Raw genomic sequence first — 26882 nt, 5'->3', positions numbered from 1 at the left:
TACAAATCTACAAATGTAGTAACCTAGCATGGGCCATGCTATTATATGTCGTCTCACAACCATCGTAAATGACAAAAAATATCAAGAACAAAAACTAAACATCAAAATGGAACCATACCCTGGAGATAATCCAAGACTGGGCTAGATGGAGCCAACTTCCTCAATCCTGTACCTCTAATTGTAATTCTTTAATAGAAGTGCAAGATATCAATCTGTATATACAGATTAATTTAAATTCGCCTGCTTTTAATTAGCGCAAATTTTTCAACAATGGAATTGAAATCTACATTAAAGTCTCTAATGGAGAAGAGAAGAGACTCGCCGCGTGGAAGCTCCACTTGAACTTGAAGGCCTTGGCTCTTTTCTTCAAGGTGCACACACTGCAATCCGAGTAGTCTTTGTCTGAGGAGGGTTTTGGCCCTACATGTCGAATGCATGTGATGAGTTTAGTGATCCTGCCTATGCCCTGCTAAGTGTCCAGCGTGCCCCCTTTCAATGCAGAATGACCAGCGTGCCCCCTTTCAATGCGGAATGACCAGCATGCCCCCTTTCAATGCAGAGAGACCAGCATGCCCCCTTTCAATGCAGAGAGACCAGCGTGCCCCCTTTCAATGCAGAATGACCAGCGTGCCCCCTTTCAATGTGGCCGCACCCCCCACGCTACGCCACTGCTGGCACACACCCCCTCCACAGTGGGCGGCGACCGGATCGGATTCGCACAGCCAGCACTGCAGTGAGAGAGAGTGAGTGAGCCAGGCAGGGGCAGAGAGCTGCAAATGCGAGCGTGCCCCCCCAGATGTTGCGGCCGGTGCGGCCGGCCCCCCCTGCACCCCCCACGCTACGCCATTGGGTAACGGGCAGTGGCTCAGGGTGTTGGCATGACTCAGGTGTTTTCCTGGGTGGTGTGACAGCAAGTAGGTTTAGACTGCTAGGAAGGCTTGTCAATTGAGACATTTGGGGAGATAGCACTTGAGTTTGGCGGTTGCCAGCAAGCAGAGTCCTAAAAGGTTTGTGTTCCGTGACTAGTTTGAAGTGGCGGCCATAGATGTATTCATGGAAGCACTTGACGCTGGCCCCAGCCGCCATGACTTACTTATCAATTTGACTGTAGTTGCACTCTGCTGAGGATAAAATTCTGGAGAAAAAAGCAATTGGGACTTCAGAGTCATTAGGCATTTTGGGGCTTAAGACAGCTCTGATCCCCTGTGGGGACGCATCACAGACTAGCGCCAATGGAATGCTTTTGCTGTAGCTGCCCGACAAATTTCTTGAATTTGAGTTTCAGGTAGCAGGGTTTCAAGTGCTTCTTCACGATTGCGGGTACTATGCAGTAGGGGGCCCTTTCTAGCTTGACTGTGAGGTAAATTTTCTTCTTAAGGGCAAGTCTGGTGTCAGGGTTCCAAAAAGCATCCTCTATGAAATAATAGCTCGAGGCAACAAGTTCCTCAAAGCACCAATTTATTAGAAGAGCCATGTTGGCACATCTGGGAAAACCCAAATCTGAAAGCTTCAAGGTTTTCCCCACCCAGTTGAAAGTTCAAGACCCTGCCCCAGCACCCACAAGTCCATTATATGGTCCACAGTCTGTGGGTGAAGATTCCTCCCATCCACATTTGTCCAGGTGCGACTTTTAACTTTCTGAGAAGGAATGTTATGGCTACACATCTCCCAGGCTCCATACCATCCCCCCTCCCAGTTTCCCATAGTAACTACATTTGAATATGTGGCAGACCTGAGGCCCTATCCCCCTGATAGCTTTCAAGCCTGACAGCTGGCCTGTCCAATGACAGTTTCAATAGTTTGGTAGCCTTATGGCAAAGCAGTTTTCCTCTTGCCTTGGCTGCTTGTGTGGAGGTCTCTTGGCATAAGACTGTGCTGCCAACGGGACTTCTGCTGGCAGGACTGCCAGCAAACTCTGGACAAGTGACTCTTCTTTCCACAATGCTGACATTTGGCATTTTTTAATCTGCAGGCTGCTCAGGGTTGATTCCCACCACAGCCCACACAAGCCACTTGCGGTGTTTTCTTTTCACTGGCCCAGCCTTTCCATTTCGCAGCCTTGAGGTGGTAGAGGTCATTGTCCTTGTCCGTCATGTCTTCGGACTCTATCTCATTGTGATGGACAGTGGCTGCTTTTCTCATTGTGGTTAGACTATTTGCCCTCTGGAACTCTGCCATTGATTGATCTCAGTGGCATGAGCTTCATCTAGTGCAGTTTGAAGGGTTAGATCAGTCTTGGCCAACAGCTGGCACTACAGCCGGAGGTCTTGCACTCCACATACCACTTGATTAAGGAGGACATCATCTAGGTCCCTGAATTCGAAGTAGAGGACCACTGTCCTTAGGGCTGCCACAAATTGATTGATGGATTCACCCTCTACTTGATTCCGATGGAATGTGTGACGGCGGGTGATTCGTGAGGGCATGGGCACATAGTGGTTCCTCAGCTAGCAATGTCTCCCAGGGCACCGATTGTACCTTCTGGGGGGCAAGAAGAGTTCTCACAGTCTCAAACATTTTGTCCCCACAGAAGCTTAAGAAGTAGGTTCTTTTCCGGTTGCTGGAGAATCCTATGTGGTCATTTGCCTCAAGGAAACACTCAAAGTGAGCAATGTAGGATTCCCACGTTTTCAAGGCTAGATTGAAGGACATGAAGGTGGTTAGCACAGCCATTCCTGTCAGACTTGGCTGGATGCGTCTGCAGAATTAGGCTTGTAACACCACTTCTCTTCTTCCCTGCTTCAGCTCAGTGTTTAGTGAGCAGGTCTTTTAGCGCTTCAGTTAGCTCGCTTCTGTTGACTCAGTCTCAGCATCCCATCCTTGTCACCAGTGTTCTGTTCTAGGAACAGAGGGTGGAAGAACAGGCAAGACCAGCAATGGCGAACTTTTTTGGCTCGCGTGCCATAAGTGGGGGGAGCGCAGGGGGGTTGTGTGCAGGCGTGCCAAACCCATAATGCAACATGCGCACCCCCCAGTGTGTATGTGCGCAGTACACGTGCTCCCCCTCCATTTTTTGCATGCTTTTCTTGCCCTCCCCAGGCTCCAGAGGCTTTATAGGAGTCTGGGGAGGGTGAAAACAGCCTCCCCGATCCCCCCCCGGAAGGCCTCCGGAGGCTTGAGGGACTTTTAGGACACTTCCCTGAAGCCTCCGGAGCAGTCAAAATGACCCTCCGAGCAAACCGGAAGTCCGTTCCTGAACTTCCGGTTTGCCCGTAGGGTCGTTTTTTTGCGCTCTGGAGGTGTCGGAAGCTCATGAAGCCTCTGGAGGGTGTCTGGGGGGGGCAGGCTCTTTTCGCCCTCCCCAGGCTCAGCTCTGGAGCCTGGGGAGGGCGAAAAATGGCTTTAAGGGTGAACTCAGCTGGCCAAGCGCGCACATGCACGCTGGCCAGCTGACAGGGCAGTGCCTCGCGTGCTCTGACGAATGGCTCCGCGTGCCACTTGTGGCATACATGCCACAGGTTTGCCACCACTGGGCAGGACAGAATAAACATGATGCTAACAGTTTATTTAGTTCTAACAGAATTACTGACAAGTGACAGGTGAGGGAACAGCAACAGCTAATTTTTCCATTTGACAACTCTTTTTATACTCAGCTGTCAGATGGGGATTGAAGGAAATGATATTAAGTTATTCTTTTATAAAATGTTAAAAGGTTACTTTTGTATTTTACAATGCTAAATTTATAAGCTATTATATTCTTCCGTAAAATGTGTAATAAGTTACTGTGCTTTTGTTAACCACAGAATGTGTTCATAAGCAGGACAAGATAACCTTTGTTATTCCAAGCCGTTTACAGGCGTCTATGTACATCTGCTCAGACAAAAGGCACCAGAAAAAACCAAATAAGAGATAGGGGCCTCTGAAGAAATTGTCAAGTTGACCCTTTACAATATGGGATGTTGAAAGAAATTACACAAGTGAATGACCAGGAGGGGAGAATTTCTTATGAGTGGAGTGTATAAAATATACTCTTTGAGTGCTATTTTGCTCTCCTTGTACTCATTCCACTTGGGAAGAGACTTGGAGGCCACCCTTGCAAACTTTTTATTTTTCTGTAAATAGGCCTTTTTGAATTGTGAACCATATTTGTCTCTGTTGAGAGGATTTAATAATTGGATTTTTATCTCACAACATGATAACATTGTTTTTTCTGGTTGCTATTGCTGTAGGCTGTAGGAAAAAAGCCAAAGTAATAACTTAGCTGGTGCAATTAATCATTAACATTATAAACAGTATTAGAAGAGATTCACACTAATTAAGTTACTAATTGAACATACTTTAGTCAACATGGAAAGAACTCCAAATCTTTTTTTCTTGAAAACATTTGATGGTTGCCTGCTTACTGTCTTACTCCTAAGCCCACTATGGAAACCCTGGCCACATAATAAATTAACTCCAAACTGGGGGGGAGGGATATAGTAGGAAACAATGAAAAAACCACATTACGAAATGAGACTCATTTTGTAGAGTGTTGAGGTGGAGAGAATTTTACCCCCAGGATTCTGCAAAAGATTATATATGGGGCAAATAGATTCCAATTAATGGTTGTAAAGTATTTGTAAAGAATCTTGAACAGGATAGGTCTAACATTCCTATCTAGATACTCAGCAATGGCTGTGTCAGGTTTCTGAAAGATGCCCTAATTGATTCATGAATCTCGAAAGAAAGCTACCACATTTTCTGGCGTATAAAGTGACAGACAACATGAAGGAATTATGGATTTAATAGTTAATTAACATAAACATATACATAATCAAAATCCTCATCTATATACAATATACTTAAAGTATATATACATATATATACATATACAGTATAATAATTTATATACAGAGGTTACCCATAAATATTGAAAAATAGGTTTTAACTTCAACAAGTAACTCTTCCATAAATAACATGTTACATATTGTGAGTAAAATGATATGGAAGACTGTAATTTTAAAATGAGGTGACAAACAGTGGTTTAATACTTAAACTACTAGCTCCTGAGATGTTTGTGTACCACTGTATGTTAGCAAACAAGATATCTTAGTGGTACTCAGGAGTAGTTAAGAGAAATTTGATCTTGCAAATGAAAGAAAACTACAATCCCTAATTTGAACTGCCTAGATACTGCTGATTCAGCAATAATTCAGTATCATTTTTGCAGATGAACAAGTGTGTTTTTCCCACTTTTGTCAATTTTCTGGCTTTTAGATGAACAATTAGGCTATAACAATATTTTGTATTGTTTGGAAAAGAATGATTTTTTTTATCTTTAACACCCCTGACAGGTTAAAGATACTGGGCAACCCTAGTTATTGTAAAAAAAAAAATCATTTTAAATTATTCCATATACTTTCTGGAGTATTTAAGATGTTCAAAATACCACTAGACTAGTACAAAATACAAGAAGATATTAAATCGGGACATTGATATTAAGTTATTTATATCTGCTACATAAGTATGCTAATGGTAGTTCTGAGATATAAATACTTAACAATGAGATCTTACATTAATTACATCAGTCAAATGCTTACAAAAGAGTGATCTTTGAAATTCTAAGATGTTTTCTTTAGACAATCTAGATCAAAAAATAAGCTTTGTTTTTTTAACAGTAGTAGCATTGGTTACTGACATTTTAGGAATAAAAGAGATTATCACAACTATTATTCAAGTACAGATTATATTGTCCTGGGTAGAACCATGGCTTGAATTGCCTTTCTAAGGCAATAAGAGGAAACATTAGTCACTTTTCAATAAATCATGTTCCTTATTGACAAGCGCCCTAATGAAACATTATTACCATATTTTTTAGAGCATAAGATGCTCATTTCTCCCCCCTAAAAGAGGGTGAAAATTTGGGTGCGTCTTATACACCAAATATAAACCCTCCCACTAGTCGGCCCCCACCCTTTGGCCTCTGCCTCCCAGAAATTTACCTATTTGCAGCAAACAGTTTCAGCTGCAGCACAAGCAGCTGATTGTTGGTTGGATCGGCCTCCTGCCCATCAGCTGTTTCAGGCTGAAGGGATTGCCATTGTTTTACCACCCCGCTTTCGGCCTCCATGTGCCTCAGTTTCTACCCATTCTGATCCCCGCCACCCGGAATAGGCGGAAAATGGGGTGCGCAGAGGCTGAAAATGGGGCACATGGAGGTGGCAATAGGCTATGGCAATCCTTGCAGCCAGAAACAGCTGATCATTGGGAGGCCAATCCAACTAACAATCAGCTGCTTGTGCTAATCAGGCTGTGCTGAGATTGAAACAAGCATATTGTTTGCTGCAAGGAGGCAAATTGCTGGGAGGCCCCTTCGCTAAACTTGCTGTGGGCATGGCCACTGTGTGACACATCTGGGCCGTGGGTTTCACAGTCCTGCCCTACACCATGTCTGACAAATGGCAATCCAATCTCTTCTTAAAAGACTCCAGAGGCAGATTTTTTTCTCTCGTTTTCCTCCCCAAAGTGCGTCTTATACTTTGGAGCGTCTTATACCCCGAAAAATATGGTAGGTTAAGAATGGGAAATATTTTCTGTATATTTAAAAAAAAAAAAACCTTAAAAAATTGTTCTGGATAATTGCATGCCATTTTTGTTCGCAACTCAATAGTTACTACTGAGGTACTACTATTAAGTTAGATTAGGCCAATTGTTTGATTTGTTACCTAGTTAAATTCTGCCTTTTTAGATTCTGGCAGAAAATCTGCTCAGCAATTTCTTTGAAATGAAATGTCCTAAATGTCTTTACACCTGTGGTGGCAAACCTTTTCGGCACTGAGTGCCCAAACCGGAATGTATGCACATGGTGTACATGCCAGCCAGCTGGCCTTCGGGTTTCCACTGCACCAGTGCTCAGTGTGCTCAAAGAGCAGCTGGCTGGTGCACATGTATGCCCCGGAAACCAAAATAACAGCTGGCAATGGTATGCGTGCCCACAGAGAGAGCTCTGAGTGCCATAGGTTCGCCATCACAGCTTTATACCTTGGGGTTGAAATAGTATAATTAATATGTGTAGTAACCAAACTGGAACATGATTCTTCTGGCAAATGTTGCAAATAAATCTTGTAACACAGATTTATTACTACAGGGAATAACAGAGAAGAGTTTACCCTCTTTCCCAATTGGCAAATTCATTAAATAGTTCTTTAAGTTGTTATAGAAATGGGAAGTATGTATGAATTCCCCCTACAGCTCAGAGAACCCCCAAATCCCACTCCTGGCTGGCCTCACCCCTACCACAGGAGTCCCCACGGTGCCTGTTTTGGATGCATACATGGAGGCTCAGGGAGGGTGAAAAAGAGGCCTCCAGAGACTGAGGAGGCCATTTTCGCCTTCCCGGACACTCAAGGAGTCTCCAGAGCTGCCCCAGCTGTGATTCAGGAGACAGACCAGGCCATGACCACCATGGCCACGCCAACCCTGAAACCGGGCAGAGAACTTGCTAAAGTTTTTGAATGCTTATACTCTGTAATATTTGTTGTCCAATCAGGGCAGAAACATATTCTGGACATCTACTCTACATCATTGGTGGGTTCCTACCTGTTTGGCCTACCGGTAGTGGTTTGGCGGCTTGGGCTGCTGGAACCGAACCGGCAGTGACCCAGGCTTGCTACATCCCCGAACTGGTTCTTCGGGCAGCGTCATAGGCACCACCATCATGCTTTTCAGTTCTGTGCATGTGCAGAACAATTTTAATTGCACTGCGCGTGCACACAGCGCGCACATGAGGGAACCAGCAGTAGTGCCTGCCGGAACCCACCCCTGACGTATGGTTCCTACATTTAGGGGGGGGGGGGTGCGCATGCGTAGTTAATTAGAAAACTGCATTAAGGAATCCAGTTATTTTATGAAAAGAATTTTGTTACATGTAACAGTCTGATGCAATTATGTAACATAATATAAAATATTAATAATGAATGAAAACATCTGAAAAGTACCACACTTATCTGTACACTTTATCTCCAGTAAACTATAGAATGACCTGAATATCTTTTTTCTATATACTAAAAAGCCAGATTTTTTGCTAGGAGCATCACATTATCTAACAATTTACTGTGCTTTGGTAAGATGTTATTTCAAGATAGCCAATTAAATATTAGTTGTAATAGATTTAAAAAGTAAGCTTATTGAGATGAAAAAATATAACTTTAAGAATATGTCTCCTAGACAGGCAAACATTTTGAACTGAGGTTATTGATTAAACAATATAATGATGACTTCTTACCCTTATTTGGAATCTCTAACTTATAAAACGTTTTCTTAAAAGTCAAAATAGTGCTTTTGAATCCATAGTTATTTGGTATAAAAATAATAATTGTTTTTTCCCCTTGCTTTTTAATGGCTAGCTTAGAAACTCGCTGTAAACTAATTTGCTTCTCACATTAGGCACATTCAAGTAAATAATAAAAGAACCGAAGTAACAATGTCCAAAGCCCAACATGGCTTGATAAAATTTTATAGAGTGAGCTGTCCATTCCCTGGAATGGAATTTTAAAAAAGTCACTTCACTCAGCCAAAGTCTCGGCTGAGTTGACATTAATATCTACTCCTGTGCAGAATAGGTTTTTTTTTTTTTGCTTTTCTTTCTTTAAAATCCATCTGTTCTACAGTTAGAAGTACTAGCATCAAATGAAGCAGAGCTGCAAACATAGGCAGAAGTTTTTTTTCTCCCAGAAGATGGCAAAATGAAGAGTAATGAATAAAGCAGGCAGGTTAATTGTTGATCCAATCCATAATGATTAAAGTCATACTTCCAATCATCACAATTATGCCACTTAGCAGGAACAGGAGAGCCTAAATAAATAACATACAAAATACTGAATTTATTTTGTCAGAAACAAGGGCATGAAAGAAAAAGTCTTATTATACAAAAAAGTCAATTTTGGGGGGCAATTTTCATAACTGCATTATTCAAAGCCAAGGTTGAAAAACATTGAACACATTCTGCCTTTATTTTTGGGGGGAAGGCTAAGAGAATTCAGGCCAATATGCTAGACTTTTAAATATGGATATGTTATGCCACTTAATTTCCAAAATGATCTTCAGTGGCTTACAGGGATGCAAAAATAAAAGAAATAAAAATGAACATTTAAAGAAAAAAAGAGGAGGTGAGTTAATGAAATGGCCTCAGTACAGTTAATGCAGACGTTCATGACAATTTATAATCAAAACACTGAGAATGAAGCTAATAATTCTATGAATATCAAAAAACATTCCCTTTTATTAGGTAATTATAAGTACCTACCCCAATTTTTTGCACGGATTGCATGGGTTCTTTTTTCACAAGCTTAATGTAGAAAGCTGATGGAAGTATAAAGATTAGCATGGCAGCAGCAGAGGCACCTGAAAGAACCATAAAGTTTAAATTAGACTGCTTATATATAAACATTTTTAGAACTATAGATTATTTCAAACAAGTAACAAACAATCCTCACCAATGAATCCAAATATGTCTCGAATTGTGGGAACAAAAATGACAAGAATGTTGGTGCATATCAAAATAACTCCTGTGATAATACAATGACGCACCCAACTAAATTCTTTGCCTGCACACAGTAATTGTGTGATGGAACTGCGGATCTGTAAAATACATATTAATTAAATTACTTAATGTTATTAAAGACACATTAAAATTTATGCCCTCCCCAAAACGTTTTAAATATTTAAGTACAATTTATTCTTTTAAAACATAGAATTTATATTTCCTTCTAACTATATTGATTATACAATGATGAAAAAAGGAAAACAAAATGAAAATAATAATTGGAACTAAATGCAAGCATCAAATACTTGCTTTCCAAAATTCAACATAAATTAACATCGTATTCTCCTTAAGTAAAGTTTACTCACTGGAAAAATCACAACTGGAACAGTAAGAACGACTGCCATCAAGACTGCTAAGCGCACGATCAAAAGGAGAGTATCAGTCCCAAGCACTTTTGAATAAGTATGGAGCAATTCGGCTTCCACTTTTCCTGGAAAGGGATATTTGTTAACTTTTAATATTCACATAATATAATAAACAAGATTCTTGTGCGTGTTTTTAAAAGTTTACAATTGATTTGCAAGTGGAATTGTGTGACTGTACAGCTTTGTAATATAGAAATTTATTTAACAAATAGTGTTACTAATAGTAATACTATTTGTTAAATAGTGTTCTGAATTGGCTGAATTCAATATTTCAATCTAAGATTCCCATTAATATCATTTATGGTATTTCTATTGTTATTGCGCATCACATTGTGTATTGCAAGAGCTACAAAGCTTGCAAAGCTAAAGCTACAAGCAGTGATACACTGTTGAATAAACAAAGTGCCATTAAATTACACAGCTGTTGCACGAATGAAAGTTACTGAGAGTCTATAATATGATTCAGACTTCCTAACTCTTCCTCCTTATAACAGCTTTGATTAGAATGGAATGCCACACGGAACCAGGATTATCTTGCCCCTCGCAGGTAATGGACTCTGTCTTCCTTCCACAGAAGTCAATCAGGCAGAACGTAAATGTGATTCAGTATAACATTAACAAAAAATTCACAAATTGGTCCTAACCTCCCTGACAACCATTTAAATTTGTGTGCGGCTATAACATGGTCTCAAAGTGATTGACAGGTTTGCTATTAAGAGCCTTTTTCATGAAATCTCGACAGGAAATATGTTTTATTATTCTAGTAGGACTTGCTTCTTATTAGTAACTAGCTGATAACCAGGTGTTGTCCGGATATTTATTTATAGGGGGAAAATTTCAGGACCAAATGTAATTTCTAATGTTGGATTTTCCCCCTTACCAGAGGGAACTCCCTTGTGGCGTATTGTGAAGCCATTACCATGGCAACTCCACTCCACTGTACAGTAGAAGCCATTTTAAGGCACAACAGGCTGTATCTTAACAGAACACCCCTCCCCCCCGGGGTGTTAGAGGTGTCTTACTAAAAAAATATTTGTGGAACTTATTTTTCTGCAGAAGGAAGTAAGGAAGGACGCTTGTGCAAGCTTCCTATTGCTTTAAGTTGAAATTGCCTTCTTAATTAGAACATACAAATGCTACGATGGAGCACATGTTTACATAAATACAAAACAGTAACATGCAAAACTTAAAATAGAAGAGTTGCTTTTTTACCATAAAATGTCAAGTATCCAAAGAGAGCAGCCAAAAGATACATGAGGAACATAGCAAAAAATGAAACGTTGGATACTTTCATCATTCTTCTGCGGGTTCGGCTATTATAGAAAAACAAATAAATTGCTATGAATATTTATGAAATGCATCATTCCATATGTATATGCAATTCTTTGAAAATACAAGAATACACATGGCATACCCTTTCAGTTCTTCATAAATAGGGAGAATAGCAGGATGACAGACAAAAGAAAATGTCAGGATTGGTACAGCATAGACAGTCTGGAAAACATAAAAATAGATGTATGACTATTTCTATATTAACTTAAAAGACACTCAGTTTCTTGAAAAACTAGAGCTATAATTCTAAACAGCATGTTTTACATTTTTTCATTCATATTGCTCCTTATTTTATGAACAGTTCAAACTTATCTATAATTGTCCTTTCTATTCATCAACTTTTCCATATGAAAAAGATTAGGTGGAAGAGAAGTAAATAGCCTGAAGGCAATTGGAACTTTTAATCCTACTCAAATACACTAAATACTAGAAAAGTATTTGTTAGTACACAATTGTTAATCACATCCATTTTTATTTAAGTCACCAAGCAGGTTATCAACACTCTTCATTTGTTAAAAAAAATATAATTGTAGAGATGGCACTGCATTTTATGCACAGCATGGAATTATTTTCAGTGAGATAGAATTTTAAAGGTTTCACTAAATGAGTATGAGAGCACTCATGTTGGGTTTTATTCAAAAGTGTTGGCTAATAGAATATACTGTTTATGTAACATTCTTCCATACTAGCAAACTAATTCCAGAGTTAAATAATGGATTACATATGGAATTGGTAGGGAAGGAAAATTCCAGCTGTATGAGATGATATCTGGTTATACCACACTGGTATAAGTGTGGTATCATCATTAGTTTATTCTTGAAATATTCTGTTTGGTCAAACAACTGGGTAAAGATGAAATTGTTCCCTCACCCATACTTATGTTCACTTTAATTCAAGGACAATAAGCAAGCTACTGATCTTAGTATTGCTATAATAGCTTTTATAAAGTGAACAGGAAATTTCACGACTAGTTAGACTCTGAAGAAGTCCCAATTATATTTACTTTGTTTAACTATTACCTTTGAGTTGAAGATAAAAAATTTTGGTACACAGGAATCATACGTTGCATTAATATTTGTTTCATTTGCAATCAACATGGTCATGTTCACAGTTGCATTAATTAGATCATGTTCTGCTCCACAAGGAATTTGAAATTTCTTGCAAATGACCTAACAAAGGATGACAGTTAATTTCACATGATAAATCTATTGTCATTCTAATTATAATTACAAGACATGACCACAAACATTTGAATTAAGATTCTAAACATTTAAAAACATACATAAATAAACAACGATACCTACCACAATAAGGAAGAAGACCATGCACAATAAGGAAAATCCACTGGTGTAGCCTAGATAACCTACAGTGGTAAAGGAATGTTTTAATTTAAAGCATTCAGTACATGTAAAAAACAGTTCAGCATTTTGAACTGTTATACCATCCTGTTCAGTAGACATTAGTAGCACTTTTGTTGGCAGGGTGGTGTCTCTGCTTTTTAGGATGCTGGCCAGATTTGCCATAGCTTTCCTCCCTAGGAGCAAGCATCTTGTAATTTCTTGGCAGCAGTCCCCATTTGCGGTGATCTTGGAGCGGAAAATAAAATCTGTCACTACCTCCATTTCTTCCCCATCTATTAGCCAGGAATTGAGAGGGCCAGATGCCATGATCTTAGTTTTCTTAATGTTGACTTTCAAGCCAACTTTTGCACTCTCCTCCTTCACCATATCAAGAGGCTCTTCAGTTCCTCTTCACTTTCTGCCATTAGAGTGATATCATCTGCATATCTGAGGTTGTTGATATTTCTCCTGGCAATCTTAATTCCAATTTTTGATTTATCTAGCCTTGCCTTTCTCAAGATGTGCTCTACATATAAGTTAAATAGTTCTCACTGTTGACCCACATATAGGTTTCTCAAGAGGTAAGTAAGCAAGTTAACCATTTTTTTTTCTTATTCCACATTAATATCAACAATAAAAACCACTTACCTAAAGTTTTTAACAATGACAAAGGAAGAATGAGCACCAAGGATACTAATATAACCAAATAATCGCCATTAGTATACCAATACCATTCTCTAGAAGGAAAAGGAGAAGGTACATGGTGAAATCCTTGCATGGGAATCTGGTTTGACAATTTAAAAATCATCTAAAGCTAACCTAGGCTGGTGTTAGGCCTGCAGTCATATTCCTTTCTGGATCTTTGGCCTGCCACATTCTCTCTCATTTTACTATGCTGTTTCATTAGTAGGGAATTGGGAGGAGGAATAGTAAGGAGTAGAATGTGTTGTCAAAATAAAAAATTCCTTTCCAGAAGCCCAAGGTCATATTTTGTTCTCTACACCTCTGAGCCTGACCGGAACTGGATGGGTGGAACTGCCAGCGTGGCAGTGGAAGATTGAACCATGTGATGGACTTGTGGGTGCGGGGGCAAGATCGTGAACTTTCAACTGGATGGGAACCCCCGGGAAGCTTTCAGATTCGGGTTCCCACAGATGTTCCAACATGTCTCTCCTAATAAATTGGAACTTTGAGGAAAACTCTGCCTTGGACTCTGATTTAATTCTGGATGATATTTAGAATGCTGACAACTGGTTTTGAAAACGTATTGCTTAGTACTTGAATGAGAAGCTTTTAAGACTGCAGTTCTCAATCTCAAGTTTAGACTCCACCTCGCTTTCCTTGAAATCCCTGCGGATGGACTCCGGAGTGGCCGCGCAGAGCGTCACCGCCGCTCCACGCTATAAAAAACAGGTGCACGCGCACACACCCCGTACAATTAGCCTCGGAGACTTTGTAATGGCGGGAAAGTGTTCCTGCGAGCGAGGAAGGAGCTTAGGCCTTGCTCTGGGCTGTAATTGTGCGGGACATGCGCATGGCTATGCTTTCCACGCCGCTGCCAGGTACTTTTAACTATATCTAAATCCGACAACCAGACCTGTTATCAAGAGCTCAAATTGGCCCCATTCACAAAATATTCCAATGCAAGTAAACAATTTTAAAAATGGTACAAGTGGAATTATAAAATGTAACAGAAAATGATTTGTATGAAAATATAAAGTTGGGTTTCCTGAAATGCCACCCCGAGAACCCATCAGAGAAAGTAAATAAGCAAGGGCAACAATGGAAAGGAGGAAAGATGAGGAAAAGGAAGAAAGGGTAAAAGCAGAGGAAGTAAGGGAGGGGGGAATTAAGAGTAGGAGACTCTGGTGTCTTGATAATCTTGATAATTTTGGAAGCTTTTCCCAAATTGCTGCAAATGTTAAGAGAACTGAGACGCCGGATGGGGGGGGTCAAGGTGAGGATGTTGGGGAACCAGTAGAAAGAAGAAGACCTTAAATAATGGTTGGGGATGACCTGGAACCTTAGAGGTCACTGGAGACCCGTGTTAGGGCCATGGATGAGCCCAACTGATTGCCCAGACTAAGACCAAGAACAGCTGGGCTTAGAAGGCCACCCCTCATTTACTAAGGAACCCACATCTGTACTACATTTATTTTCAATCCACCTTGGACTGTCACCTCATTTTTATGATATCTCCACCTGCTTCACCTTCACGTCCTGGAAATATTTGGAGCATTTTTCCCTCCAGCTCCCCAGTAACATCTCAGCCTCCGGCTATTAATTATTAACTTTTACCATCTGCACCCTTACCCAATTGGGTTTTAATATTTTATCAATCTACTCAAGGCTAGACCTGCTCCGCCTGCGAGAGGCCCCTCTCTCGCAGGTACGGCCCTTGGCGCTTTCAAGGGCCTGCCTTGATGACGGGTTTGTGAACCCCGAGAGGTGGAAGAAACGGAGGCTGAGGGGCTTTTTATCTAAATGTTTTTTATTGTTATTAAGGGGCTCCAGGGAGGGGGGTGGGATAACCAGGCCGGGAGAGGAGCCAGTGCCAGTGCCGGACGGGCAGGTGAGTCCGGGAAGGAAGTGAGCGGAGTGGGGGGGGAGAGGGAACAAGTTATTCCAACAGGGGGTTGTTTGATTACAACGGTCGCGGGGAGGGGGGGATGCGAGGACAAGAGAAGATCACAAGGTCGGTTGGGAGACCGTGGCTGCTGGCTACGCCCGGTCGTCTGTACCAACCCCCGCAACCTAGGTGGTCAGGAACTACAGAGCCGGGGCCTGCGGCTGATGCTTTGCAATGCAAGGTCCGTAACCAACAAGGCCCCCCTCATTAATGAGTTGATCTCTGAGGGGGAGCTGGACCTTGCAGGGATAACGGAGACCTGGTTGGGCCACGAGGGTGGTTTACCCCTCGTGGAAATGTGCCCACCAGGTTTCCGTGCATTCCATCACCTCGGGCCCTGGGTAAGGGTGGTGGGGTGGCGGTAGTTATACGGGAAGGTCTAGAGCCGAGGGAGTTCACTGTTCCTCAGATATCCGGGTGTGAGTCCCTTGGTGTGAAATGGGGCCCAGGGAGGCAGGTGGGTTTGCTGATTGTATACTTGGCTCCTCGCTATACATCAGCGGCCCTGCCCGAGCTCCTCGAGCTGATCTCGGAGACGGCGGTTGAGATCCCCAAGCTTGTGGTTATGGGGGATTTCAACCTGCCGTCGACGGGAGCAGCATCTGAGGTGGCTCGGGAGTTCATGGCTTCCATGACAGCCATGGGCCTGACCCAATTAATTCAGGGCCCCACACACGAAGGTGGCCACACACTGGACCTTGTTTTTGTATCTGAGCAGTGGACGAGTGATCTGGGTATAGGGGACTTGGTTGTCACACCCCTGTCATGGTCAGATCACTCATGTCTCCGGCTGGACTTCCCTGGCGCTACCCCCCACCGCGAGGAGGCGGGACCAGACGGTCCAAGCTGGTACCGCCCCAAGCACCTGATGGAACCGGATAGGTTCCAGACGGAGCTTGGGCCATTACCTGTAGCCCTGACCCGCGCTCGGTCGGAGGACCTAGCGGCCGCCTGGAATAGGGCGGCGGCTGGGGCCTTGGACCGGGTTGCGCCTTTGCGACCTCTCCTGCGACAGCGACCCACCCGGGCTCCTTGGTATACCGAGGAGCTGAGGGTGATGAAGCGCCATAGGAGACGTCTAGAGAGCAGGTGGAGGTCCTCACGCTCCGAATCTGATCGAACACAGGTAAGAGCCTATTTACGGACCTACCTTGTGGCATTAAGGGCGGCCAAACGTAGATATTGCGCCGCTCTTATTGCGTCCGCGGATAACCGCCCTGCCGCCCTGTTTAGGGTGACCCGCTCCCTCTTGGCACAGAGGACGCGGGGGGCACCCTTGCAGGGCAGAGCAGAGGAGTTTGGGGAATATCTGCAGGACAAAGTCGCTCAGATCCGGAGTGGATGGGCCCCCCTCAGTGGACCAGACGGGCCGCCAACAGCGAGTCTTGTGAGACCATCCTGGGAGGAGTTTGATTCTGTTGCCCCCGAGGATTTGGATAGGTTGCGTGGACGGCTGCAACCCACCACATGTTTAATGGACCCGTGTCCCTCCTGGTTGGTACTGGCATCTTGGGAGGTGACCCGAGGCTGGCTTCTGGGCCTGGTGAATGCCTCATTGGGTGAGGGATCCTTACCAGCCGCCTTGAAGGAGGCGGTGGTGAGGCCCTTACTTAAGAGGCCTTCACTCGACCCAATGGAGCTAGCTAACTATCGTCCAGTCTCCAACCTTCCGCTTTTAGCGAAGGTTGTCGAGAATGTGGTGGCGCAGCAGTTTCCACAACACCTTGACGAATCCGAGTATCTAGACTCACGCCAGTCCGGCTTCCGACCCGGGCACAGCACGGAGACAGCCTTGGTCGCGTTGGTCGATGATCTCTGGAGGGCCAGAGATAGAGGTTGTTCCTCTATCCTGGTCCTATTAGACCTCTCGGCGGCTTTTGATACCATCGACCATGGTATCCTATTGCGCCGGTTGGAGGGGATAGGAGTCGGAGGTACCGTTCTGCGGTGGTTCGGCTCCTACCTCTCCGACCGGAAGCAATGTGTGTTGACAGGGGGACAGAGGTCGACCCCGAGGCCACTCACTTGTGGAGTGCCACAGGGGTCGGTCCTCTCGCCTCTCCTGTTCAACACATATGTGAAGCCGCTGGGTGAGATCATCCGTGGTTTTGGGGTTGAGTGTCACTTCTACGCTGATGATACCCAGCTGTATATTTCAACCCCAAACCACCCCAACGAGGCTGTCGAAGTGATGTCCCGGTGTTTGGAAGCCGTCGGGATCTGGATGGGGGACAACAGACTTAAACTCAACCCCTCCAAGACTGAGTGGCTGTGGCTACCGGCACCTCGGTTCAGCCAGCTGATTCCATCGCTGGCCATAGGGGGCGAACAATTGCCCCCTGTGGAACGGGCGCGCAATTTGGGCGTCCTCCTTGATGCCCGGCTGTCAATGGATGACCATGTGGCAGCCGTGGCAAGGGGGGCGTTCCACCAGGTTCGCCTGGTGCGCCAATTGCGCCCCCTACTGGACCGGGATGCCCTACGCACGGTCACTCATGCGTTGGTGACGTCCCGCCTGGATTACTGCAACGCTCTCTACATGGGGCTGCCCTTGGAACGCGCCCGGAGACTGCAGTTAGTTCAGAACGCAGCCGCGCGGGCTGTGATGGGGAGTACGAGGTACTCCCACGTAACACCTCTCCTGCGCGAGCTGCACTGGCTGCCTGTGGTTTTTCGGGTGCGTTTCAAGGTGCTGATTACCATCTTTAAAGCGCTCCATGGCACGGGACCTAGTTACTTGCGGGATCGCATCCTCCCACATACATCCCTGCGGCCAATTCGCTCACACAGAGAGGGACTTCTCCTGGTGCCGTCCACTAGGCAATGCCAACGGGCGACACCAAGGAGTAGGGCCTTCTCTGTGATGGGCCCAACCCTCTGGAATGACCTCCCCCCCGACATTAGAACCACTACTGACCTCCGCTCCTTCCGGCAAAAATTGAAGACTCACCTGTTCCGATTAGCAGGCCTGGCATAATTACAACTGTCCCTCCTGGCAAATGTATTAACTGGTTATTTTAGGGGTATTGTTTTTAACTTATTGTGTGTGTTTTAGGGGTTCAAAATCCTATATTTATATATATTGCTTTGTACAGTTCTTTTAATTCCATTTTTAACCTCCTCCATTCCAACGGTACATATTCAATTTTATTGTATTTTGATATATTTGGCATGGACTGTACACCGCCCCGAGTCCCTTTTTGGGAGAGGGGGCGGTCTAGAAGCATGAATAATTAAATAAATAAATAAAATAAAGTAGATAAGAGGGAGGAGAAGAGGAGGAAAGGGGAAGAAGAAGAAATTTTATGGTTGGGGGTGACCACAAGGGGTCGCTGCATTAGGAACGTTGAGAACACTGTTCTAAGGAACTCAACTTAGACCAGGAAGTCATGGTTGTCAGAAGGAAATGATTAATTAACTCCTTTCTTCTTGCTGCCAATAAAACCATAGGGACATAACAGAACACTGGGAGCTGAACTTCAAGTGAAGATTTTATATTTTGAGGATTGTTTTAGATCATAATGCAGGAAGCACAATGATCCCATTCTGGAGTCTCTTATGCACATAGTTTTCCATATCTGACTATTTGCATTTATTTATTTGTTTGTACCCCACCCTTTACTATTTTTAGAAATAATTCAAGGAGACAAACACATTGAACAAACCTTCCTCTTCTTCTTTTCTCCACAACAACAACCCTGTGAGATGGCTTGGGCTGACAGAGAATGACTTGGCCCAGAGTTACGCAGCTGGCTTTCCTGGCCAAGACAGGACTTGTTTTCCTGCTTTCTAGCCTTAATCACTAGACTTTCAAACAGACCTCTTCAGAGTCAGGAAAGCATAACTGGAATTTACTACTTAAGTTACCTTTGTTTAAGAACTTAACCTGTTTCAACAGAAGTCCTCAAATATCAATGTCCCTTTACATGTTCCCATGAAAACAATTTCTACCAAGCTGTTATAGGACTTACCCTGAATGCTCTCCAATGTTCAAAAATGTTTTGATGACCATTGGTAACTCATATTTCACGATGTAGAGGTAGCTTGACATAGCTGCAAGTGAATAATGTAGATAATTAAAATGATAACATTTTAAAAAATTACAAAATATACAATTTCTAATGACATGATTGAATATTGTTTTTTTTTAGGGGGTACAATATGTGAATAAGTAATCTAATGATTGAATATTATTAATGAAAGCATGTTTTCTGAAAAAAATAGTTTTTGGAATAAGAAGATGACTGTTTTTAGGGTGTCTTACCTCCAATGTTTTGCATTGTAATTGATACAGATGCTGCAATTTTTCCAGGCATGCCAAATGCTTTCATTCCCAATTGTTCATATAATAAAGATCCTGTAGGAACAGAGATTTGGGAATAATGCAATTTTGAAAAAGAAAAAGGGTTGAATCTATGACTGACAAATAGTAAACGGTCATTACCTCCTTCGTTGGAAGTCTTCAAAAGAAGATGAACGGAATATAGAGAAAATATTGACACGAAGACTAAGAGAATTCTAAAAAGCAAATAGAAATGTAATGTTTTGTTTTGAAATCGAATATATAAATAAAAAGTATCAAGATCATATAAATTTATATACATATTTCTGCCAGTGAATTAAATTAGAATTATCCCTTAAATTCTTTATTGGCTCTAATGGCTTTGAAAAATGAATAAATTTTACATGGTCACCTCATTCCCAAAGTAAACAATGAAACAAAATATAAATTTAAATGCAGTGAATATATTAGAAATATTTATTGTGCTCGGGACAAAGAACAGTCTAAGAAGGATTAAAAAAAACCCAACTGCCACTTTTAAAAACTTAAATCTAGATCAGGGGATCTACTCATGGTAATTCCTGCTCAGGTACTCTCTGTTAGATTACTGCAATCCACTATATATCAGGCTGCTCCTGAAGACTGTCTAGAAACTTCAGTAGATGCCAAATGTAATGGTGCAAGCAGTCAAGTTTGTTTCTGGTAAAACAAATGTCACACCTCCACTTTGTGAGGTGCATTGCTTACCAGTGTGTTTCTGGGTCCAATGCAAGGTGCTGGTGTTGACCTTTGTTTGGGGACTATCTTTCTCCAATGTTATGTTCCCATCTACCATGCAAAAAGGGCATGTTATAGGTTCAGTTACCTATAGAGCTACGATTTTGCAGGCCCTTGGCAGTGAGTCTTTTCTGCCTTGGGGCTTCTGCTGTGGAGTCTTCTCCTCCCTGATACAAAGTTGGCTTCATCATTATTGGGCTTGTTTATGCTTGCAGGCCTGGGGATTCTAGGAGATGGTGAACTAGTAAGGTAGCTCTGCTACTTTTAACAGTTTTTTGTCTATTGCTCTTTATTTTAGCTTAGTTTTAAACTTTCAATGTATTTATTTAAATGGTTTTTGCTCTGTTGTATACCGCCCAGAGCACTTGCTTGGGTGTGGGAATCTATATAAATGGGTTAGAAAACATATCTGTCAAGCCATTTCAGATTCAGACGAGTTATTTTTATAAGCTGGTCAACATTGCCTACTCAGTTGTTTCTATAGTCTGAAATGCTTATTTATTCCAAGAAGAAATAAAATGGTATTTACTTTTTTAAAAAAAAATTAGTCCTTGCTTTACAATATATCTTAGATAAATTAGTTTCCAATAGAAAAGATAAACAATTTAAGAGAAAAAACCATAATGTTAGGTTACATTTTTATATCTGCCTGCAAGCCCCACTGGACTCATTCTTTATTCTAAACATAGTTTTAACACTGATATAAAATGTACTGATAAACTCTTGTGTTTGTGTGTATTTCCTCTGACTTAAATGTGGTTTTTGTCAAAGCTTGCCCGACAGAATCCCATTGGCATACATTATGCTGACTTCTTTGTAACCACTGCAAAACCTTTTTGGAGCATGAAAAGGCACAATAAAATACAATTATTACGTTATTTCCATATTTCTTTGGTTTCTATTGATAATGAGCATACATCCTACTATATATTTGCCTTGCTGAATATGCAGCCCTTTAACCTTTCAGACTTAAAACAGCTTTCTAACAGAAATACATCTCTATCTATCTCCTTGCTTTTCACACCAGTGACTACATAGCTAAATTCTACTCAGGATCTGTTGCTCTCTGTAATATGACAGATGCCCTTTTCTTATTTAAAGCAGGATCAACAGGAAACTCTACAGCATATGCTGTTTTTAATTGAGAAATTATCAAGGGAAAAATTGATGAATGCTTTATGATGCTATAGGCAAAATGCAGGGTGGCAAATAATATCCAAATCTAGTTTGTTTCTCATTTTTATAAACAACTCGAGGTGATTAACATACCTAATTCTCCTCCCTCCTATTATTTTCCCATAATAACAATCCTATGAGGTGGGTTGTACTAAGAGAGAGAATGATTGGCCCAAAGTCACCAGCCAGTTAAACTGTAGAACATTATAATCCAGAAATTAAAATGGATAAATTGAAGTATTCCCCCCACTATTTGAGAAAACTAACATCATTTTTGAGGAAAGAGACAGCATTCAAACAAAATAAAAGGCAACTTAACAAATTATAACTAAAACATTAAAAGTGAGTGCAATTTTGTTTTTATAGTGCATAAATTCAAAAATTTAAAAATCTGTTTAACTTCCAAAGATGCATAAGCTATTCAAACCTAAATGTTTAAAATCCTACCAGCTGCAACAGGAAAAATGAAAACATGAGTGCATTCTTCAACAGAAATTACTGGGTCATAGACTTGCCACTTAAAACAATTTACTGTGAGTTCAAGTGTATTTCTAGATAAATGTTCATTAGTTCTTGCCTCTACCAATCTCAATGGAATTAAAAGGGCCTGTGTTCAGATATTTTAGTAGAATTAAGCTTTAGATTTGAAGCAAACAGCTACAAATATTTTCCTAAAACAATTACATATTGTGATTTTTATTGCATTCTAATACTTACACAAATAGAGCAATTCCCGTGTTTGCCATGGCATAAGAAAGTCCAAGGATGCCACTGCCCACAATAGCATTGCTGAGGTTAAATACTGATATTCCAAAGGAAGTTGTACCTGGATGCTGCTGTAAATAAGAATGGTGAAAGTTCACAATTTGCTCTTACTTGTAAGAGGTTTTATAATACAATTTTATAAAAACACTTAGTATGTGCTTACATATTCAGTTTCATATTTCTTCTTCCCTTGCTTGGATTCAAGTAAAAAGTTTTGGTTTTCTGGATCCGTATCCACATAATGGCTGTGAAAAGAAGGGAAAGAGGAAGTTTTAAATACTGCGGTATTGTAAAATTCCACTTGCTTTTAACTGAGTTAAAATCTGAATAAGTGTGTTTCCACATTGTGCAACATTTTCTTCTTTTTTCCTGGCTTGTGATATGGTCATTTTGAAATATTTTCCTTTAGTGGAGGAATTCCAAAAATCAATCTACCTACCTACCTATCTACCTACCTATCTACCTATCTACCTACCTACCAATCATCTATTCTATTTTCCCCAGTTCACTCAGATGGGGCAGGTATTTGAAGAGGACGTTGTACTATGGTTCAGAGTAAGGCAGAGAAATCTCCCTGACCTCTTCATCGCAGCTGATTTGGCGGGGTAGTGATAGCTGAAGTTGTTGCTGTGGGAGCTGCAGTCCTCCTCTCGGGTGCTGTTCAGCTTGCCCGTTTCAGCTTTGCTCATACTGGGATCTTCTTAGGGAGCTGGTCAATCAGGCCAAATAATTATTTGGGTTGGGAGGGGTCGCCTGGGATCCTCGTGATCTTTTGTCCTTGGCTGCGGGTCCTGCCTTGTCTGCGAAGGTAAGGGGAAAAACGTCAATACTGCAGTAATCTTCCGAAGTTGGGTCACGTGAGATGCTGCTTCGAAGCTGCTGCTCACTGCAGCTGATTCAGCCAGGCGAGTGGAAAACTACCAGCAGAGAAGGGCGGGATAAGCGAAGAGGGGCGAGGGAAGGAAAAGTACTGGGAGGAAAACAAAGATATCTCCAGCTAGAACACTGGGAGGACACATTATCTGGAAAGATGAGGTGGCTGGGGAGAACAAAAGATCTACGGTGAGCAGCCAGAGTGACAGCGCAAAAAGAAGGCTTCTCTGCCCAGCCAAGCAGATAAAGAGCCTTCACATGTCTTCCCCGTTTCCATCCATCCAGAGACTGAGAAACATTCGCCGCAGGTAGATTAAGATTAGGGAAGATTATCAATACACACCCGCGGGCACGGCATGATTGCCTAACCAGATTTGAAAGCGAACGAACTCCACCCATCCGTCCTCTCTTTCCCCGGAACTTCACATGATGCAATCTAACTAACCGATTGTCACAGTCCCTTTCTAACGTTAACTGACTGACACCCGAAGAATTTCTTGGACTTTCCGGAGTGTTTCTAACTATTTATTTCTCCTCCTCAAGAATTCTTCCTTCCCGGGAATTCTACTTTGGAAAATGTAGACAACAATGCAAATCAGTGACAAGACTCACCAGCGACTTCTTTTGTGGGGAGGGTTTGAAAAAGCAGAGTGGGGGGGGGGAGATCCTGGATGCCCTTACACAGTAAGGCTGATGGATTCTCCCTCCCCCCAAATGCTCCTTCTCTATTCCACTCACACTCTCACACATTCTTACATTTTAAAAAATCACTCCACAGCTAGTTATATCACAAGCAAACGCAGCTAACCCACTCAGACAGCTGTTGATATCTTCTTCGAGCCTCTTCCCCCAAACCCAAAATTGAATGCATTACCTCAATTTACAAAGCTTTAAAACTTGCAAACTTCCGGAGCTTCTTTCTTCAGTCGATTTCTCTCTTTAAACCGAAGCAAAAAAAATCCTTAGATACTGACAGTCTGAAGGGCCGGTACAGAAAACAATTAAACTAAACAATTAAATATAATTAAAAAAAAGAATTGTAATATGTCAAGCCGACAGAAAACAATAAGTTAGGTTTATTTCTGGTGAAAACCGTCAAAGGCCCCCCCGCACTCAGGAGAGAAGCACTGGCGTGAACGAGAGCGAGGGAAAGCCACTTTCGGAACAGCACGATCGGTTCTTGGTGACGCGGGCTGATGCCTCTGCTTTTGGGGAGAAGCATGTGGTGACGTCAGAGCGAGTGAGCAAGGGAAGGGGAGGATTCGCGGGGGCAGCGTGCAAAGACTTTTACTGTGTGTACCAACATTGGGCTGTGTGGCTCCACCCCTCTTCCCCAAACACCCGTCTGGTCCAACAGGAGGAGATCTCTCAAACTGACTGCTGCTCCAGCAATATGTAGCTAGTGTAGGAATTAAGAACTGTCTCCTTTAAGAAACTATCTCATGGAAAATGTAGGCAGAGGCTGCCTTATGGGAAATGTAGTTCCACACCATGTGGCCACATCTCTGTTTCTGATTGGCCACTTAAAAGCCTTTGTGAACCGGAATAGTAGTAATGTGCGAAGTCCCCCCCCCCCAAGAATGAAATATTTTGGGAAATGTAAAAAAAAAAAAAGGCAGAATAAATTAGTGGACCAGAGGAATGCCATTGATATAGTTTACTTGGACTTCAGTAAGGCTTTTGATAAGGTAGACCATAACCCACTACTAGATAAAGTAGAAGAATGTGGGTTGGACAGCATCACCACCAGATGGATTCGTAACTGGCTGACCAACCGCCCTCAACATGTAGTCCTCAATGGAACTGCATCTACATGGAGGGAGGTATGCAGTGGAGTACCCCAAGGCTCTGTTGTAGGCCCAGTACTCTTCAACATCTTCATCAATGATTTGGATGAGGGAATAAATGGGGAACTCATCAAATTTGCAGATGACACCAAGCTGGCAGGAATAGCCAACACTCCAGATGATAGGCTTAAGATACAGAAGGATCTTGACAAACTTGAACATTGGGCACTATCTAATAAAATGAAATTCAATGGTGAAAAGAGTAACGTTCTACATTTGGGCAACAAAAACGGAATGCACAGGTACAGTATAGATGATACCTTGCTCAGTAGTACTAATTGTGAAAGGGATCTTGGAGTCCTAGTGGACAACCATTTAAATATGAGCCAGCCGTGTGCAGCAGCTGCCAAAAAAGCCAACACAGTTCTAGGCTGCATAAATAGAGGGATAGAATCAAGATCACGTGAAGTGTTAATACCACTTTATAAGGCCTTGGTAAGGCCACACTTGGAATACAGCATTCAGTTCTGGTCGCCACAATGTAGAAAAGATGTGGAGACTCTAGAAAGAGTGCAGAGAAGAGCAACAAACATGATTAGGGGACTGGAGACTAAAACATATGAAGAACGGTTGCAGGAACTGGGTATGTCTAGCTTAAGAGAAAGAAGGACTAGGGGAGACATGATAGCAGTCTTCCAATATCTCAGGGGTTGCCACAAAGAAGAGGGAGTCAAACTATTCTCCAAGGGACCTGAGGACAGGACAAGAAGCAATGGGTGGAAACTAATTAAGGAGAGAAGCAACTTAGAACTGAGGAGAAATTTCCTGACAGTTAGAACAATTAATCAGTGGAACAGAAGTTGCCTCCAGAAGTTGTGAATGCCCCAACACTAGAAGTTTTTAAGAAGATGTTGGGTAGCCATTTGTCTGAAACGATATAGAATTTCTTGCCTAGGCAAGGGGGTTGGACTAGAAGACCTCCAAGGTCCCTTCCAACCCTGCTATTGTATTGTATTGTATTGAATATTATATTTCCCTAAAGAAGAAATGGAGAAACATGTTTTAGAGGCAGAAAGCAGCACCCAGTCTTTCTTAATAACCCACAGATGCTAGTACTTAAGGAGATAAAGAACTTGTTGAAAGAGGAAGCCAACTGTTGGAAAAAATGTCCTTCTGGGTTCAGCTCCAAGTGGGGGAAAAGTCACTGGAAACATGGAGGCTGCTTGGAAAGATGGTTTAATGGTGGACAGGATCACATGGCTTGGAGCTCCTGAACGGAAAAGGGGGATCAGTTGCTTCCAGATGTTGGGTGAAGAAAAAAGAGCGAGATGCTGAAAGTCCCTGGTTTTATGCCCTCTCTGACCTTTGATCTTGAGCTTGTATTCTGATTGGTTGCCAGACTCCCATGGGGCCATGCAGAGGCAAATCTCTAGGCTGCGCTTTGAGTCCAAGTTTGGTTGAGCATCGCTTCTTCCCAGGTGCCCTGTGGTGAGATGGGTAAAGGGCTATAATACTATCATGCCTTAATCCCATCACCCTGGAGTTGAGGGGGGAGATCTTTGTTATGTAGAATAGACCAACTCAGGTATTTTAATGGCCGTTGACAAAGGTGAGGGCTATTAAGAGTGAGTCAGTTTCCTAGCTAAAAACATGTTTCTCCATTTCAATATTCTGCCTTTTCAATCTTCCCCGGGATATTTCATTTTTCTAGGAGAGAGGTGGGTGCTAACTTACTACACACCCAAATTCCAGCGCAGGATGAAAGCCATTAGCCACAATAAGAATTGCCCAACATCCTTTCATGAACACCCCTTCATTCCACAACCCTCCCCTCAACTGTATTTCAGGAGCTGTATGAAAATCCATGTACTTATCAAATCAGTTGTTCAGTGGCCCCACAACCACAAACCCTGATAGTTCATCAATAAATCCGCCTTTCTCTTAGCTTGGAATTGGATCTGGAATTTCCTTCCAACAGTAGGTAAAAACAATAGATTTTAGGGACACACCTCTCACCTGTGCAAGTTTTGAAA

At 42.3% G+C, this 26882-nt stretch overlaps 1 protein-coding gene across 1 annotated transcript; it reads right to left on the bottom strand.

Annotated features, from left to right (window-relative positions):
* Nucleotides 1–4707: 4707 nt before the first annotated feature.
* On the bottom strand, nucleotides 4708–24254 carry LOC309401173 (sodium-coupled neutral amino acid symporter 2-like). Its single transcript, XM_081970224.1, has 16 exons — nucleotides 23937–24254; nucleotides 22769–22989; nucleotides 22353–22434; nucleotides 22142–22260; nucleotides 19634–19707; nucleotides 19454–19546; nucleotides 19161–19242; nucleotides 13209–13297; nucleotides 12525–12583; nucleotides 12240–12389; nucleotides 11303–11382; nucleotides 11101–11201; nucleotides 9829–9953; nucleotides 9414–9558; nucleotides 9224–9321; nucleotides 4708–8772 (listed from the first exon to the last, which is right to left on the bottom strand). The coding sequence occupies exons 2-16, from the start codon at nucleotides 22876–22878 to the stop codon at nucleotides 8692–8694; spliced, it is 1488 nt and encodes a 495-aa protein (XP_081826350.1). The 5' UTR covers nucleotides 22879–22989; nucleotides 23937–24254; the 3' UTR covers nucleotides 4708–8691.
* Nucleotides 24255–26882: the final 2628 nt, after the last annotated feature.

The sequence above is a fragment of the Natrix helvetica genome, assembly GCF_964273705.1.
Source record: "Natrix helvetica genome assembly, chromosome: Z".
NCBI lineage: Eukaryota > Metazoa > Chordata > Lepidosauria > Squamata > Natricidae > Natrix > Natrix helvetica.
This window is presented reverse-complemented; position numbering and strand designations above follow the sequence as displayed.